At 36.2% G+C, this 16710-nt stretch overlaps 1 protein-coding gene across 1 annotated transcript; it reads right to left on the minus strand.

The window, feature by feature from the left end:
* Positions 1-11384: 11384 nt before the first annotated feature.
* On the minus strand, positions 11385-14880 carry LOC143083163 (uncharacterized). The gene has a single exon (XM_076259399.1). The coding sequence runs from the start codon at positions 14841-14843 to the stop codon at positions 12942-12944; it is 1902 nt and encodes a 633-aa protein (XP_076115514.1). The 5' UTR covers positions 14844-14880; the 3' UTR covers positions 11385-12941.
* Between the last annotated feature and the right edge of the window lie 1830 nt (positions 14881-16710).

A 16710-nucleotide genomic window follows, 5' to 3' on the forward strand; every position in this document is an offset into this window, starting at 1 on the left:
AAAAAGAAGAAGGTTTGGTACCATAAAAACGTTAAATCCCAATGCAAATGTTTGAACCTGTCCTAAGTCAGGAATCTGATGTACAGTAGTTGTCGTCTGTTTGTTTCTCGTTTCTCGTTTTTATATAGATTTGACCGTTGGTTTTCCCGTTTGAATGGTTTTATACTAGTTATTTTGGGGGCCCTTTATAGCTTGCTGTTCGGTGTGAGCCAAGGCTCCGTGTTGAAGGCCATACCTTGACTTTTAATGGTTTAAGCCTCGGTCACACTCTAACGGATAGCTCCAACGGATGCCTTACTTTTTTTCAATCCGTTCATGTCCGTTAGACTTCCGTTTTTATCCGTTAGACGTCCGTTCATATCCGTTGCATGTCCGTTTAGCGTACGTTTTATCCGTTGACGTCCGTTCTATCCGGTAGAAAAGCATTAATCGAAACTTTGAACGGACGTCCAACGGACAAATTGTCCGTTGAACGTCCGGTAGGCGTCCGTTTTATACGGTACTCGTCCGTTTCGTTTCCGTTTCGTATCCGTTACGTGTCCGTTATACATCCGTTGGCGGTCTGGCAGATAAATACACCAACGAACTTCTAACGGACGTCTAACGGATAAAACGGATTTTGAACGAATGTGAAACGGACTTCTACCGGACGTATAACGAATAAAACGGATGATGAACGGATCTGTAACGGATAAATGCCAATTGAAAATTTCGCATCAGAAATGCCACTTAGATTTCTTTAGGTTCATGAATTTTTATTATTAATAATCGATCTTAGAGTAATGGCTCGTCTTAACAATCAAGCAGCTCTTATTCAGCCCAAACACTGGCCTTTTGCGGCATTTTGAAGAACAAACCAAAACAGTTACACAGAAATATTTTGAATATTTATGCGATTTACATGTATTATTATTGTCGCCTTTAATTTTTCCGTATATCTTGTTCATCCGTTTTATCCGGTACGCTTCCGTTAGGTGTCCGTTTTATGCGGTACTCGTCCATTGTATGTACGTTCGACATCCTTTCTGTCCAGTACGTCTCCGTTACTCGTACGTTGCATATCCGGTGTGTGTTATGCATTCGTTACGCGTCCGTTTTGTTTGGTCAGTACATCAACGGATTACCAACTCTGCAACTTTCAAAATGCAATGGACTCGGAAGGAGAACCTCTTGTGTGTGTGCTACTCTTTTGTATAGCGGGGAGGAGTGTAACTGAGTTACAGGACTGGATCCCTGAACACTGTTTTACCTTCGGGCAGTGCTCAACGGACTCAGTTCCGATGTTGACACATTTTGGCTAAAATTAGCAATACCAATTGAAGTTAATTATTTAATTTATGAGACAAATATTTTATGTTGTTATAAAATATAATGTTATTAACTTCAACAAATGTAACTGATTACTTAATATTTTAATAGTCACCAAGATTAAGCAAGCAAATCGTAGGGATGTTCCTGGTCAAACAATACAAATAAAATCAATACTTAGCAATATAATAAAAATGACTAGCTTTGAGCTATTATATCCTAACTTAGAAAATCGGCGGAATTACAATAACGTATGATGTGTTCCTAAACTATATAATAATCGAACGCGTAAAGAGAAACAATAGAGACCTTTTCAATAGATCTGTATAGCTATTTGCTATTAGATACCTAAATTACACGTTTCTCTGAATATCTTTTCGTATAGAATTCGGATTAGAAAGTATAAACTTTTATATCTAAAATATGTATGGAATTATTGTGTGAATATGCCGGAAGGTCACGTAGACCGTTAATAGTTCTTTAAAACTTAATAGTGTCTTTTATTGTATAATTAAATTAAAGACTCTGGTAGCGAGTCGTTAAGTATATTACGTCAACAGAAATTGAGTCAGAATATTGACTTTAATGACTTGAAAAAGCTTTTTAAATAAGCTAACCTTGAAATGTGTCAAGTTGTTTATATAATGAAAAGGTCAGAAAGACTCCTAAAGTTGCTTTATTATAGCAGTTTGGAAGTTGGCTTTTGGCTAGCTGTTGCCTTATGCCCAGTTGAACCACAACTGAAACAATGCAATACGCACGCTCTTTTATACCTAAATTTCGACTAGAAAATGACGTTTCGACTCTAAAAGACTCGAAACGTTACGTCTTTGACACGTTTAACGACAATCGATACTTGCTTTACGGCAATTGTACTGGAAAAACAAAGTTGACCTTTCAATGTTAACAATCGTACAGAATTGATTGATCCCTACGAAGTAATGATAAATGTGCATGATATGGAAATAATGTTACATGTAAAATCATCTTAACAATGAAGTTTCAAATCACGGAAATAATCAGAAAGATACAAAACAGGTAAGTGCATGCTTTAACTTTTACGTTGCATTTGACGTCCAGAATTATTTGAAGGTTATTTGCTTTAAACAGTTTTTATGCATATGATTATATATATGAATATTATTAAAAAGAAAACTTGGTGACTGAAACTGAACATGACCTGTTAAAGAACGGTAGAGTTAAGAAAAGGGGGGAACAGCGCAAACGCTAAAACGTTACATTGCCCCCTTCTCTAAAAAAAACTGTCCGTCCCGGACAGGGAATGATCGAACATGATAAATTTGAACACAATAAAAACATGATATAAGTACATATGTCAAATATAAAATACAACTAACAATAATAATTTTCACAAATGTCCATTCTATAATCTGAAATCCTGAATGTCTCTACTTCATCTCTGGTTAAAATCCACCCCCCAACCCCCAATGTCTATCTTCCAGTTACATTAACTCAAACATAATCTTTATCTCCCCACTCTGTGTTGCCATGTCCTTTGTAGTAGTTTCTGTTTGGGTCTCTTTCTCAGATGTTTCGGGCACCTGGATGACATCCTCTTCAGTTGTTTCCTCTTCTGTGTCGCTTCCCTCTATCACTACCACTGTTGTCTCTGTATACTCTCCATTCTCTACCGACTCTGTCACATTTTTTACCGGCTCTGCCACATATATTGGCAATGGTTTTTCTTCAATAGGTGGTGAAGGCGGCCTAAAGCTTTTTGAACAAGTAGGATCGGGCATCCAATAGGCACTCAGTTCATATACTGTTCCATCAGGCAGAATTGCCTTTTCTACTTTCTTCACACCACCTATACCATCAGGGATGACGGAGCCTGAATACATTTGGCTGCTTCTTCTTGCCTTTTCTCGAATACATAAAACCCTGGCAGCATCCTCAGAGGTTTGGTATAAAGAGGGCGGTGCCATGAAGTTTTCTTTTCATCCTTCAAGTCATCCTTTTTTGGGAGGATGAGATGTCTATTTCTTTCCTCCGACAGCTTTTCTTCTTCTTTCTTGCTTTTGGCTTTTTCAGTGGTTTTTGGTGTTTCTATTTTCCTTTTCTTAGGAGTAGTAGGTAGAGGGGAAATTGGTCTGACCGGCGACTCAAAAAGTGCCATCAAATTCTCTGGTAACTGTGGTAAGCTTTCATCGTCATATCCCAAAGTGATAGGGACAGGGGACTTTATTGGTGAAAAGTTCATCCTACTAGTACATTTCTCTGGGGACTTTTCAAATTTCTGGATCAATGGCGCCCTCTTCATTGGTGATACCGGGATTACCAATGTTGGATTCGACCTCGGTTTTTCATTGTTATGTTTAGCTTTCTTTTCTGCTGCTTTTACTTGTTCTGCATGTCTTGCCTTCTCGTGTTCCTTCATCCTGAAGGCCAGGCTGCTAGAAACCTTATAGGAACAATATCTACATTCAACTATGGTTTTGGAATGCTTATTTCTCACATGTCGCATCATTTTCTCTCTTGACAAATATTCAGCACCACAGTGCCTGCACGTAAACATCATCTAAATAAAGAACATTTTATCTTTAGAATAGGAAATGAAAATACAATGTAAAAACCTTTGACCAGGAGGATCCCATCTTGCTTGCTTGTGTTATTAATTATTTAAATTGAATTTTATTTTATCTTTGTTTCAGGTACATCTGAGTTAGTTTATGAAATATCCAACGGTATGCAGTAATCATCAGACCTGTTGTATATTAAGACACATAGGGCATTTATTACTCATCCCCCTGTGCACTCCAGTGAGGCAAAACTAGGACACAGACGCAACTCATTGCCTCTAGAGCTTTTCTATACCATTTAATGATTACTTCATAAGTTATCTTCATATTGTCAAATAAATAGATTCTGGGTACAAAGTATATGCTGCAGTTCACATCTAAGTACCAGTTTTCATTATACCAAGTGTGCTATGTACACTAATATTGTTATACTTTATAAATATCAATATAATATGATATTATGATAAGAACATTTTTATTGAAAATAGAACTCAAAAGGGCATTATTAGTTGTTATTGGGTAAATGATATGAAATTAGGTTGAGCTTTTCATGTCTTTCAGGCAACAGTATGCTCAGTGCTTTGATTATTTATATTTTTGTCTTCGTTTTGTTTTAAATAACCCAGTTATTAACTTCTCCGTAATATGGTTTTAAACGGTCGTGATAATCAACCTGTGACCTTGAAGATGGATTCTTCTGAATTTTGTAGGTCACATCAGACAGAACAGTTACTATAAAGTATGGGCCATCCCATTTTCTTTGAAGTTTAGGACTAATGTTTTTGACCCGAGTAGGGGTATACAACCACACTACATTCCCCTTCTGGTATGAATGTTGATAGCTCTTAATATCATATTGTTTTTTCTGATTTTCACTGGCATTCACCATATTTTGTCTTGCTTTCTCATGTACTTTCCACATGTTTTGCGTAATCTGAATCATATGTTCATTTACTACTTGGGTTTCATCGATAAAATCTTCGTGTTGGGGATGGGGCCATAAATTAAGTCAATGGGGAGCTCAATCTCTCGACCAAGCATCAGTTTACAGGGTGAAAATTTTGTTGACTCGCGTACTGATGACCGGTAGGCCATGAAAGCCCATGGTAACTGTTCATCCCAGTCCTTTTGATTGGAACAGACATATTTACTAAGTATTTCTTCCAAACTGCGATTGAGTCGCTCCACCAGCCCATCACTTTGAGGGCGGTAAGGAGTGGTTCTAGTTTTATCGATACAGAGTCGGGTACATAATTCTTTAAATAATGCCGACTCAAATTGTCGTCCCTGGTCTGTGTGGATTTGTTTGGGAACACCAAATCTACACACAAAGTTATTTGCAAAGTTATCTATAATAGTTTTGGTCTCCATATCAGGCATGGGATACCCTTCAGCCCATCTGGTGAAGTAGTCTGATACTATCAAGGCATATTTATTTCCCTTCTTCGATAATGGAAATGGCCCTATTATATCTAGAGCCACGCGTTCCATTGGTGCTCCAACTTGATATTGCTTCATTTTACTCTTGGCCCTTCTCGGAGGCTGTTTTCTAGAAGTACACATGGTACATTGCTGTATCCACTTTAAAATGTCTGTTTTGAAATCCACCCAATAAAATCTTCTCCGGACACGAGCAACCGTTTTATGTATGCCTAAATGTCCTGACGTTGGATTATTGTGTAATAATTGTAAGATATCTTTTGTCCAACAACTGGGAACCAGTAACTGGTTTACTGTCACATTAGTAATTGTGTCAAGCCATTGCCTGTTTAAAACACCATTCTCAAAAACAATACGGTCCCATTGAGACCAATACCGTTTGATTATTGGGTTTTGTATTGCTATGTCCCCCCATTTCGGTTTATCTTTCGACTCGGTTTTCATCTGATATAATTAACCTAGGATTTCGTCAGATTTTTGTGCCTGTATTATTTCTTCAGTTGTCTTTTGTTGAATCCATTGCGTCTCATCTTCAGTATTTTGGTCCTCTATATCGTCATTTGTCTTTGCCATTCTAATGCACCCTTCCAATTCAGTATTAGTAAATTCTTTTTGATCTTGTTTATTGCAGTGGCTACACGGGTAGCATGGTCTGCGCGATAGCCCATCAGCATTCCCATGAAGTCGCCCAGGTCTATGTTGAACCTCAAAGTTATACGTATTTAGAACTTCTAACCATCGGGCCATTTGACCTTCTGGGTTTTTGAACCTTAATAACCAATTTAAAGCACCATGGTCTGTGCGAACTAAAAATGGACTGCCATATAAATAATGGTGAAAATTTCTTATCGCAGAAACAATTGCGAGGAGTTCTCTCCTTGTCACACAGTATTGTCTCTCAGGCTTACTCAGCGATCGACTATAATAAGCTATTACACTTTCTTTTCCATTAACTGTTTGGGACAATACAGCACCAAGACCATATCCACTAGCGTCCGTGTCTAAAATGAAAGGTTTTTTCATGTCGGGATAACCCAGAAGTGGTGAAGTTGTAAGCGCGTTTTTTAGTTCCTGAAAAGCATTTTCACAAGTTTCAGTCCAATCATACTGAACGTTTTTCTCTGTCAGTTTGTGCAATGGCTTTGCTATAGTGGCGAAGTCTTTAATGAACCGTCTGTAATAAGAACATGTACCCAAGAAACTTCTTACTTCTTTAATGTTTTTGGGAGATGGCCAAGATTTAACTGTTTCGATCTTTTCAGTGTCTGTTGAAATGCCTTCTTCCGAAACTATATGACCCAGAAAAGAAACCCTTTTTTGAAATAAGTGGCATTTTTTGGGAGCCACTTTTAAACCATTAGTGGCTATTCTGCCTAAAACTTCATCAAGTCTCTTTAAATGCGATTCGAAGGAATCAGCAAATATAATTATGTCATCTATGTAAATCAAACAAGTCTCCCAGTTTAACCCTGCTAGTACGTACTCCATTAGTCTCTGGAAGGTGGCTACACCATTACATAGACCCATGGCCATGACATTGAAATGGAAAATACCTTTAGAAGTTGTGAAAGCAGTTTTCTCTTTGTCCTGGGGGTCCATTTCGACTTGGAAATATCCACTCGATAAGTCCAGCACAGAAAACCATTTAGAGCCCCTCAATGCATCTAGGGAATCGTCTATTCTTGGAAGTGGGTATGAATCCTTGATTGTCTTACTATTTAAGATTCTGAAATCTGTGCATATTCTCGTAGAAGAGTATTTCTTTTTCACAAGAACGAGACTTGTTGACCATGGACTTTTAGATGGTTCTATTATGCCACAATCAAGGAGTCGTTGTACCTCCTTGTCGGCTTCCTCTCTTTTATGAAAAGGTAATCTTCGGGGTTGTAATTTAACTGGAGTAGCCGTTCCTGTGTTTATCTTATGTCTAATGGCTGTTGCTCTACCCAAGTCATCTTTTGTTTTTGAAAATGTACCTTTATGCCGTACAAGTACTTGTTTCAACTCATCAACCTGAGACTCTGAAAGATTTGAACTACTTCTCTCAAACATATCTTGTAAATACAAAGGAATATCTTCTGAGTTTTCTTTAGTTATCATCTGTGATACTTTACAAGTATCTTCATATCTTTGAGTCATGTCAACTGACTCACAAACAGCCGTACAAGTTGACTTAAATACCGTTTGTACTTCGTCTGTCAAGTTTGCTATCCTCAAAGGGACATGACCTTGACTTGGGTCAACTAAAGCCTTAGCAATCAGGAGATTACTAGTATGATTTGACATTACTGGTTCGACAATTGCGTCCATGATGTGTGATGAGTCACCTTGAATAGTTGCATTGACAATCATTTCAGTATGGGCAGGAATGGTCATTTTTTCATTTATGGAAACCTTAAAAACTGAAGGCATTTGACTCAACTTCATGCAATTTATTTTGATTCCATTAATGGTTAATATTCCAAAGCCTAAATCAAGGTTACATTTATTTTTATGTAAAAAGTCATACCCCAGTACCGCTGGTGCATCAATTTCTGCTACAGTAAATTTTTGTGTTATTGAACTTCCCCCAATCTTCACAGGTAGGTCAATTGTTCCTAAGGTTGGGATACTGTCACCATTTGCCATGCAAAGTTTTCTTTTGTTTATCTTTAACAATGATTTTACTTCAGGAGGAAAAGCATCAAATTTTCTAGGATGTATAATACAGAGTGTTGCTCCTGTATCAACCAAACAGTTTATGTTAATATTTGAAATAAAACATTTTATAAAAAGACTGTCTTGTTTATTTTCATTAAATTGGTAAATATTAGACCTAACATCCAAATGTAATGCTGGTGACTGGTCCGCTTCACCAGCATTTTCTAGTTTCCCTGTCTATCAGTCTGGGTACCCTGTGTATATTGTGAACCATAATTAAACCTTTGCTGCGTGTTGGGTGATGAGCGGTACTGTACAGTATTATTTTGTCTATCATTTTGGTATTTACGACAAGTTTTTTTTCATATGACCTTTAATGCCACAATAGAAGCAGGTAACACCAGAGTAGTCATTAGACTTTTGAAATTTAGCCATGTCATCTAATTGATGACTCATTTTTGCAATCTGTCCTAAAATGTTATCTACGTCATCTATTTGTTCAAATGGGGTATCATGTTGCATTCGAATAGCTGGTTTTGTGTTAGTAAGCCTCTTTTGATCAACAACAAATGCTTCGTACTCTACACCAACCCTTACACAATCGCCAATTGTTTTAGGTTCCCTATTAAAAAGTGTAAGTTGAATTTTAGTATCATTTACCGCTCGTATGATACAGTCTTTAGCTAACTGGTCCCTTATGTCAATAGGAGCTGTTGGGTAGGCTAAGCGTGTAATACGTTTTATTTCTTGGGCTAGTTCCGGAAGTGCTTGTCCTTGTTTCCTAAACAAGGAATTCATTTGGGCTTTATACATGTTAGCTGGATTGGCTGGCTCAAATCTTGACGTAAGCTCTGCCACCAAATATTTGTAATCGAGTCTCATTTCTGGCTCTAAGTCAGTTACTATTCCCCGAGCGTCACCTTTTAAACTTGTTGCAAGCTCATAAGCTTTTGTTGATTCAGACCAATTGTTTTTAAAGCTATCATCTCAAACTGGACAAGATGGTCTTGCCAACTTGATATTCCATCGTACAAAGGGGGTCTCTTAGCTTTAACATTGTCTTGGTCATTAACTTGCGACTTTGTTACTGGGTTTATTGTGTTTAACCTAACGTCAAAATTGTTTCTATTTAAGTTTCTACTTGAGTCATATCCTTGCTCAGCTGAGTCAACAACCCTATTCATATACGTATTTGCTATAGGAGTATTGGTGTCTACATACCTGTTTCTGTTTTCAACAGATATCCTGCAATCCTCCCCTGGCCTGAAGGGAGCTACATTTGCCTCTAGTGTAGTCTCGTCTCCAGTACAATCATTACCAGGAAAAGATGCCTTCCATGGAAAGTTATCAATGCACGGCCGTTGCACGGGTCTCTCAGACCTCCGGGGATCATCCTGCTGCAACCTTCCCCTTTCAGTGTTAGGGAATCGCAGCCCAGGGTATTCCTCATTTGAGCTATCCCCCCTTCCATGGGAAAACCTTTTTTCGTCTTTAGTTTTAAAACCCCTTAGCTTTTCCAAAATTTCTCGCTCAGCTTCCTTGTGTTTTTCTAAGTCTTGTAATTATAGTCGTTCCTCGTCAGTTATTTTTGCGTCATTCGAGTCTTTTTCTTTCTGAGTTCTACATCTCGCCGTTTCTATGGGTTGGTCTCCATTTAATGACTCGTCTTGTCTGTAAATTCCTCTTGTACCCGCATCTGGACTTCTCCTGAAGGTGTTACGTCTACCATATTATCCATGGTCAGGTCCATTGTTGATGCGGGGAGCTGTGGTCCCTGGGCATCTGGTGTTATTCTACTGCTTGGTTCCTCCTTTTCCATAAAATCGAGTCGTCTTGGTATTCCTCCAGTTGCCATCTCACAGTTCTGGACTTGTTTTTCTCCACCAATTAAAAGTGGAATATCCCACCGCTGCCACCAAATTGTAACGTGTCCACCTCGTGTGAAACTCTGCAACTTTCAAAATGCAATGGACTCGGAAGGAGAACCTCTTGTGTGTGTGCTACTCTTTTGTATAGCGGGGAGGAGTGTAACTGAGTTACAGGACTGGATCCCTGAACACTGTTTTACCTTCGGGCAGTGCTCAACGGACTCAGTTCCGATGTTGACACATTTTGGCTAAAATTATCAATACCAATTGAAGTTAATTATTTAATTTATGAGACAAATATTTTATGTTGTTATAAGATATAATGTTATTAACTTCAACAAATGTAACTGATTACTTAATATTTTAATAGTCACCAAGATTAAGCAAGCAAATCGTAGGGATGTTCCTGGTCAAACAATACAAATAAAATCAATACTTAGCAATATAATAAAAATGACTAGCTTTGAGCTATTATATCCTAACTTAGAAAATCGGCGGAATTACAATAACGTATGATGTGTTCCTAAACTATATAATAATCGAACGCGTAAAGAGAAACAATAGAGACCTTTTCAATAGATCTGTATAGCTATTTGCTATTAGATACCTAAATTACACGTTTCTCTGAATATCTTTTCGTATAGAATTCGGATTAGAAAGTATAAACTTTTATATCTAAAATATGTATGGAATTATTGTGTGAATATGCCGGAAGGTCACGTAGACCGTTAATAGTTCTTTAAAACTTAATAGTGTCTTTTATTGTATAATTAAATTAAAGACTCTGGTAGCGAGTCGTTAAGTATATTACGTCAACAGAAATTGAGTCAGAATATTGACTTTAATGACTTGAAAAAGCTTTTTAAATAAGCTAACCTTGAAATGTGTCAAGTTGTTTATATAATGAAAAGGTCAGAAAGACTCCTAAAGTTGCTTTATTATAGCAGTTTGGAAGTTGGCTTTTGGCTAGCTGTTGCCTTATGCCCAGTTGAACCACAACTGAAACAATGCAATGCGCACGCTCTTTTATACCTAAATTTCGACTAGAAAATGACGTTTCGACTCGAAACGTTACGTCTTTGACACGTTTAACGACAATCGATACTTGCTTTACGGCAATTGTACTGGAATAACAAAGTTGACCTTTCAATGTAAACAATCGTACAGAATTGATTGACCAGGTATCCCTACGAAGTAATGATAAATGAGCATGATATGGAAATAATGTTACATGTAAAATCATCTTAACAATGAAGTTTCAAATCACGGAAATAATCAGAAAGATACAAAACAGGTAAGTGCATGCTTTAACTTTTACGTTGCATTTGACGTCCAGAATTATTTGAAGGTTATTTGCTTTAAACAGTTTTTATGCATATGATTATATATATGAATATTATTAAAAAGAAAACTTGGTGACTAAAACTGAACATGACCTGTTAAAGAACGGTAGAGTTAAGAAAAGAGGGGAACAGCGCAAACGCTAAAACGTTACAATATCTAATAAAATTTGTAGATTTAGCTAACAAAGTCCTTATATTTGTATAAAGTAACATATGTTTATAGTGGAAAATTGTTTTAACGTTGAATAAGCTACAATTAAAAATTGCTTGCTGGTCCCTCTCTGTGATTACCATTATATTACGCTGGTTCATTTCCCAATCAATCTGTCATCAAGGGAAGATAAATAAATCGATTTTCGTTCATAGTCTTTTTTCAAAAATGATGAACGGTTCTTTATATTGGTACATGTATGTAATCATTTAAAACGTTTCAAATTTATGAAATTATATTCGTACATCAATGTTTTTGATACACCAATAACAAAAACTGAAAAATATCAAAATTATATCAGAAACCTAAACTTAATTAAAAAATAATGAACCTGTTAAGGGGAGAGAATACTCGCATAACTTTTTCGAATTGGCACATAATACAACGAAATGTCACTCTTGTATACAAATGGCACATCAATATAATTAATTATCTGCGAAATCGTCCCCCACCTTCAATGATGATTCTAAATTATAAATATAACCAAAAGTTGTTTAATAATCTATAGATAGTTAAGACTAATGAAAGCTAACCCAATGTAAAAATATTTCTTTGCAATTTTTTAAAACTTCCTCAGAAAAATACTCGAGCCACTTGACTTTCATAGCTCAAAATTAACGTTTTTACACAATATTTGAATAAAGTAGTTGAAGATTATTCGCTTCTCTAAGTGTAAGACGCAATAAAAATCGTATGCTTGCACCATCCTACCGAAATACGGATTTAATTAAGTCCTGAACCTTTCGACATTTCTTCGTATATTTTGAACAAAACCGGTTTTAACCAAATCACAAGTACGTGTTAAGATCCGACTAAATACCTATTTTCCTATATGGTCAGGTAAAGTTGCTAGACAAACTCTCAAAAGAGACCAAATGTCACAGCAATTAACTACTATGGGTAACCGTATGGTCTTCAACAATGAGCAAAGCCTATACCGCATAGTCAGCTATAAAGGCCCCGAAATGGAGTCCGTCATTGAAAAATTTTCTCGACTAGATTTTGTCGTAAAAAGAACAAGGAAGGCACTAATTTTCTAGATACGTGCATTTATGTTTTTCTTGCATTAGGCTAAAAGAGCGGCGAATGTGAAAACACCGAAAGTGTATTGCATACTCGTATAAAGCTTGCTAGCGAAATTTAGGTAACCTCGTCTTTGTTAATTTTGGGGAAAATATACAACGAAGGAACGGACGGATACAGGGACGGACGGATTAACTGACGAACAAAGCTAAACCAATTTACTCCTTATTTTATATGGCGTATTAGTGGTATCAACTAGCTCATACAAAAATCCTGTTGTCGAGTTATAAACCGTGAAGTATTCATATCGGTTTTTGAATTACTTCATTGTTTACGACTGACAATCGTGAAATTTCCTTTTATTTTTATTGGATCAGATAATAGATCTTTAAATACAATGACAGACAAAAACTATCCATGTTTTAACCATAGCATTTTATACATTTTAAACAATTAAAAAGAATCGTTAATTAACATACATATTCAAATTTGATGTTAACAATTCTTTTCTTACGAAATACATGTAAGTTTTAAAATCCTAAGTTTTAAAAAAACCTAATCGATAAGATCATGATATATTTGTGAAGCTGTATACGGCAACCGATGAACCATTATTGTTTGCTACGAGAAGTTTGCTGAAATCTTTGGAGAAGTGGAGTTTAAGTGGTTGATATATACCGTCCATTCCGGATAAAATTATCCGCATTAGTGTCCCATCTGGTGTAAGTTGGTGAACATTGTTGGAATGAAACCCTGCCACATATATATTTCCATCATTGTCAATTGTAATTCCAGTAAGATTGACTAATTCCGCATTATAATAACTAAACGCGAATTTTCCAGAGACATGCCGGCAGTGAAGTGTATTACCATGATGCTTGTGGTAGAACCTCCCTAAATTATCTATGGTTACATAATAGTCTGATCCTAAGCATGGAATAACGTGTTCAGATCTTCCACCAAAATCGAATATTTCTACTTTATTATCAAATCCTATAACTAGTTCTTCGCCATAAACGGAAACGCCCCAGACTCCATCGTCGATCGCGATTTGACGTAAAAGTGTCATGTCATTGACATTGACATACTGTAGAACGTTTAGACCTCGCATCGTAATGACACATCGGTGTCGGTCTAATGTTGCTACATCCCAGGGCTTTCCTAGAAGAACCAGTTCACTGAGCTCATTACCTTCTCCGTCAAATAAAGTAAGCGTACAGTTATTTTCGTCAGTTAAAACTATCCTTCCATCAGGGAAAGATGAAATTCCTGTGATTCTTGCGTTTTTACGTTTTGTCTTCAAAGTCATTGTGTTCTTGGGTATGTCTCGAGTTACATCAAAAACACCCTTGACGAAAACTTTACCCATATGTTTTAGACTTGAAGTAATAGCAGCAACGTTTTTGTCGGGATCAAAACCGAGCAACCGTTTCGCTAGAAGAGTTTTCGATTGGTGTATAAATTTTTCACATTCCATGTGCTGATTTTTTAATCGCTTCATTTCAAATAAAAGAAGCCCTGGAGATGCGTTCTGCACGAAAGCTTTCAATACCTGTTCACTTTCTCCCAGCATTAAGCTCCTCATTCTAAACTCATCGATTTTGTCTTCTAATTCAGCCGTCTGTTCATTTCTAATGCTAACTAACTGCTTCTTGGCACTGACCTCGAGTTCATCGAAGTGTTTGTTTATCATTTTGCGCATGTCTTCAATTTCTGCACATATGAAAGAGGCACTGTGATCTAATTGTCCTAAATGTTCAGTACCTTTCTTAATCTCTTCATCATACTTGAATTTCGACTTTTGCAAGCTTTTATTAAATGCCTCGAACATACGTTTTTCTTTAAATCTAGCAACTGCATGTTCAACTGTTGCAACAGTTTTGCACTGCGAGTGATGCTCTGAAACGCAAGATGAACAGCAAACAACTTCGTGCGAAAAACAGTACATTGACATCTCACTTTCTCGGTGTTCTGGACAGATAACAGGCGGAGCATGTTTTAACAGATCTGTTTCCTTCAGAAGCTTGGCTATGCTTACCAATAAATGGTTGGTTGTCGTTTTATTAGTTTTGTGGTATTTTTCACAATCTTTGCATAGAAACTCTACGCATTTGGAACAGTAGCATACTGCTGGACTGGTGATGTCTATTCGCTTACATGGATAGCAGATGTTTTCTGAATCGCCGACTTCTTTTCGTTTTATGATGCTGAGAGCGAGGTTATCCATTGGGAGTTCTGCAACATACTTCTCTGGATCCGTGTCGGGAATAAGCGGGAAATCACTCTGGCAGACTACGCATTTTATCTTGCTTAAGCTTTTCCCGTGTTTTTCAATTTCAGACTCGATATAATCCTTCAAACAATGTTGACAATATGTGTGATAACACGGTAAAAATCTTGGCAAACTGAAATTTTCATTGCAAAGAGGACAATTTGTTAAATTTTCCAGCACAATATCAGAAAGCGCCATTTTGTTACTAAGAAGGTTAATTTATATTTGTTGTGTTTAACTTTCAGATATGATCATATAACTTTATGGTAAGTTGATTCAAATGTGTAATCTGTTGTTTAAAATCATATCTATAATGTGTGTGAAATTCAATACCAAATTAGCTGTCTTTACCTTTTTGTAATAAGAGTTGTTGATCTTTACGCATGTTAGACAGACTTAATTCTTTTTTAAATGATAGTGTTTATAATAATACTGTCATATTTCGCTAACTGTCATTTTTTTAATAATTTTTATGTACTGTGATATTTTTTATATTTTATTTTTTTTGGAAGTTTTAAGATTGATAAATTACTGAATAAGAAACTTCTTAGCACAATAATATTATGTTACAATAAAAGCGGATGACCAAATGTGATACTTTTTCTTCCGAATGGTATGTTGAAGTTTTTGCATTACATTTGTACTTCTATATATGACCACCATTTAATCGTTATAAGAAATATATATATAATGAAAAGGATATATATGCGTTATGCGTGATTGCAATTGGAACCACTTGAACAACTCACCGTAAAGACCAAAGACACAGATGGAAACAATTGCAGGTCCCTGTTCGGCTTTTGACAATTATAACACACATACACTGTACCGAACAGTTAGCTATAACATGCCCTGATATGACAAAAAGTGAACAAAATCGAAAGTGAAAAAAAAGGTCGGATTTTTTTTTACGGCAAAGCATAAATGACAAGAGGGCAACCCGTATATTGAGATTTTTTAAACTTATCTTTCAAAAAACTTCCAGTGGAATATGGATTTATGTTATGTTTTAATTTCTATTTCTGATAATATATTGACGTTCATTTATTTCTATTCCTCTTCCAAATCTCTTCCCCCTACACATGTTAAAAGGTTGAAATGCCAGGATATCAAAAACTAGCATATTAACCCCTCATTATGTTTTCATATCTCAGATGATAAAAACAGTCAACAATCAGCAGTCCAGAAACACTATACATTAATATAAATTGAACAGCACGACTCCTGTCAAAAACTCGGGGTTGAACACGGGAAAAAAAATGTCTGTTGAAGAAGACATCATTTATGAAATTGTAAGTTTTAAGGATGTACTTAGGTGAGGTTTTGGAAATGTGTGTCAGATTTTCGGAATCCTTGGATTTTTTCCAACAATACAGGGTAAAATGTTTTGCCCCATAACACCCATTTTTTCATAAAAGGTCATTTTCCAAAATTTAAGCAGTTTCTTAATATTTTTTTTTCTTTTGATTTGAGACCCAAATAATAACAATTCAAATGTAAGGTAAGAGTCAGAGTCAGCCTTTTCCCCCCATTTTTTTAAAACTGAAATATCTCCAAAAGGAGCCCCATGACCTATCATTGGTTTAAGCTTATAGTGTTCCTAAACTTATGCTATGTCGACTTATAGTATCCATTTTAATTTCATGATTTTTAAAATTACACCTAAGTACATCCTTAAGACCGACTAATGTTCGTTTTCTCTCATACGTTTTATGTTTGACCTTTGTATTTTTGTTCTATAGCGTACCGGATTGAGATTCATGAAACACGTGTTGTGCGCATGGATTTCCCTCGATCCCAGAATTCAGCATCTGGAATGAATCAAAGGAAACAATTTGTCTGTAAAGGAGTAGGTCCGGTAAGGGCCGATTTTGGCCTCAAATTTCAGGTTCATCTAACGAAAGTTTTTGGACACTTTTTAAACACTTTAGTGTCTATTTCAATTGATTCGATTAGTTTATGTGAACGATTTTAACTGATTTAGTCATTAAAAACGCTCTGATTCAAGCTTAAATATGAAAAATCTATCAAATATGCCAAAAAAACGTCATTTTTCAGATGGTTT

This window comes from Mytilus galloprovincialis, chromosome 1 (genome assembly GCF_965363235.1).
Source record: "Mytilus galloprovincialis chromosome 1, xbMytGall1.hap1.1, whole genome shotgun sequence".
Lineage (NCBI taxonomy): Eukaryota > Metazoa > Mollusca > Bivalvia > Mytilida > Mytilidae > Mytilus > Mytilus galloprovincialis.